The 2694-nt window shown below is 48.4% G+C and overlaps 1 protein-coding gene across 1 annotated transcript; it reads right to left on the bottom strand.

Moving 5' to 3' along the window:
* Positions 1-532: 532 nt before the first annotated feature.
* Positions 533-2358, bottom strand: aplnra (apelin receptor a). The gene has a single exon (XM_029510992.1). The coding sequence runs from the start codon at positions 2210-2212 to the stop codon at positions 1130-1132; it is 1083 nt and encodes a 360-aa protein (XP_029366852.1). The 5' UTR covers positions 2213-2358; the 3' UTR covers positions 533-1129.
* Positions 2359-2694: the final 336 nt, after the last annotated feature.

Genomic DNA, 2694 nt, shown 5'->3' with positions numbered 1-2694 from the left:
GCAAGATACTCATAACTAAGCCTTGACGCACTGGAGATACTTAAAAGTAAGATAAGAGGAGGTTGCAACGAAACTGGAATCAGTTTCATGAACGTTCTTGAGGCCATTTTATTTGTTCTGTGCAAACATTTATATTTAGGATTAAAGTTTACTTGACTTTCTCCTCCTATTCTTTGGAATGATTTCAAAGCAAAGGGACACACTCTCAATAAATCTTAGAGATCATCTTTCGTAGAACACATCTTTAATGCAGTAGTTAGTTACAGCGACGTCGGAAAATAAAACATATACATCAGTTTGGAAAATCTATAAAGTTCCTTTGTCCCTCTTTAGTGCCGTGGCTACACTGGGAGACCCCTTCCAGCCCACCCCGCCCCATTCCTGTTCCCTAACATTTGTCAACTGCCATCTGCCTGTCTGCCCCCGTCTCCTCTCCACAAACTATATAATTAAGCTGCAACACCTTTTCTCCTCTTACACCCCTTCCCCCGACCCCCCCACCCCCCACCCCCCACACACACACACCCCCAAACCCTTCCACAGCACAGACTTCTATCTTCACAAACAAGCTTTAAAGAGGCCACAGTTCCATTTGATTTCCCTGCTCACACATTAAAAAAACAACAAAAAACAAGTGCTTCTAAAACATAACAGTAATAAATTTGAACAAAAAAAAAATGCTATAGTATGAAAATACTGTACAGCTTTATGGTTCCTCCAGTGTAAACTGATTTTCAATCAAATTGATTCACAATTCTTACAATCAGTGTATGTTTTAAAAATCACACTTCTGCATCCTTTTGAGACACAAATGACAACGTTTGCAGAGCAGGACAAAGCAGAAGGAAAGAAAAAAATTATCGTTTATCTCTGAGAATCTGAGGAGTAAAGCAGCTTGAGGAGCTCAGCCGGCTGGCTCCAGCTTCCGAAGTCCTCACAACAAAGACGGGTCTCACTGCAGAACAGGAGGAACATATAATGGATTTCATGACTGTGAGCAGTTGACAAGTTCATCATCTCGTCTTACCAGCTTTCAACAATGGACACATAAGGTCAGTGTTTTTACAAGTGTTCCAGTGGTGGGAGCTGGGACCGTCCTGCAGCACCGCTCCACCCCCGCTTTTGCTCTCTACACCTTTGTGGCTAATGACTGAATCTCTGACTTCTGAGTCTGGGCACTGAGCGTGGACGACATGGAGCTCATCTGACCATGCATAGCCTTCTTCAGGTTGAGCAGGCACAGGCACTGGGAACGAAAGCGCAGGTCAAAGAAGGCATATAAGAAAGGGTTGAGGCAGCTGTTGACATAGGCCAAGCAGGTAGCGTAGGGGTGAGCCAGCAGCAGGAAGCGCAGGAAGCCGCAGGAGTTGGGCGCCAGGTTAAGGTAGGAGAGGGCGTCCAGGCTCTTCAGCACATGGAAGGGAGTCCAGCAGATGGCAAAAACCACCACCAGTGTGGTGATGATCTTCAGTAGCCTCTTTTTCTTCTGGTCCTCCTTGCGCAGGTTGTTGAAGTGACGTGTGACAGTGCAACCGATGAAGCAGTAGAAGATGGTCATGGCAAGGAAAGGCAGAAGAAAGCCCAAGGCAGAGGAGGACAAGCTGAGCCCTGCAATCCAGAGGTGCTCATGCTGGTTCATGGTCACTAGGCTGAAGTCCATAGCGCATGTGGTCTGGTTGCTCTTCTGGTCATTCACAGTGGTGCGGAAGAGCAGTGTAGGCACAGCGAGCAGGCCGGACAGCAGCCAAATGGCACCCAAGGACACCAGCATGGTTTCCTGTGAGCGCAGCCGGCTGCTGGACAGGGAGTGCACGATGGCCAGGTAGCGGTCAAAGCTCAGACAAGTGAGGCAGAAAACACTGGCATACATGTTGACCAGAACTACATAGCTGCTAATCTTGCACAGAGCCACACCGAAGGGCCAGTGGTAGCCCAACGCCGTGTACACAGCCCAGAGAGGTAGGGTGATAACAAAGGTGAGGTCAGCAAGGGCCAGATTTCCTATGTAGACGTCTGCAGCCCGGCGTTTTGATTTGGATCTCCAAACTGTGAAGATGACAACACCATTACCTGACAGGCCCAGGATGAAGATGAGCATGTATAGGACCGGGATGAGGGAGTACGATGGCTCCCACTCCGAGAAGTCGCAGGCAGTCTCATTGTCATCATAATCATAATAGTTATCAACATATTCCGTAGTGGTGGCCTCCATGCTGCAGCGGGGGGGGGGGGGGTCCTTATTAAAAAGGAAGAAAAAGAGCAGATAGTCCAGTAGAGTTCCAAAGCTCCTCTTGTGAATCACAGGAGCTGCTGTTTCTGCTGCTGCTGCTGGCGGGAACTGGAGACAGAGAGGAGAGATTGTTGTGTGTGACTGTGAGTGACTGTTGGCTCTGCCTGCCTTTTTAAACTCAGCCCTCCACACCCCTGCTTCCCTCCCAGGACGATAACCCCCCCCCACCCCTCTCACTCTACCATCACCCCCACTGCTCCCCTCCCTCCACTGAGACACTTCTCAGCCCTCCCTCCCTCTCACCTCTCAGGGCAGGACATGGAGTCCTGGCACCTTCCCCCTACACACAGGTCAAAACTTTATGTTTGTGAAATCATCAACAAACTTTGGGGAACTGCAGGTAACACCAATAATAAAAATAAAGATTAGCCGTAAAACATTTTATTTAGAGATACTTGTCACTT

This window comes from Echeneis naucrates, chromosome 9 (assembly GCF_900963305.1).
Source record: "Echeneis naucrates chromosome 9, fEcheNa1.1, whole genome shotgun sequence".
NCBI classification, from domain to species: domain Eukaryota; kingdom Metazoa; phylum Chordata; class Actinopteri; order Carangiformes; family Echeneidae; genus Echeneis; species Echeneis naucrates.
Note: the sequence above shows the minus strand (reverse complement) of the source record. Positions and strands in the feature narration are given on the sequence as shown.

Excerpts from the sequence above, each read along its gene's own strand:
- aplnra (XM_029510992.1), bottom strand. The coding sequence starts at position 2,212 with ATGGAGGCCACCACTACGGAATATGTTGATAACTATTATGATTATGAT.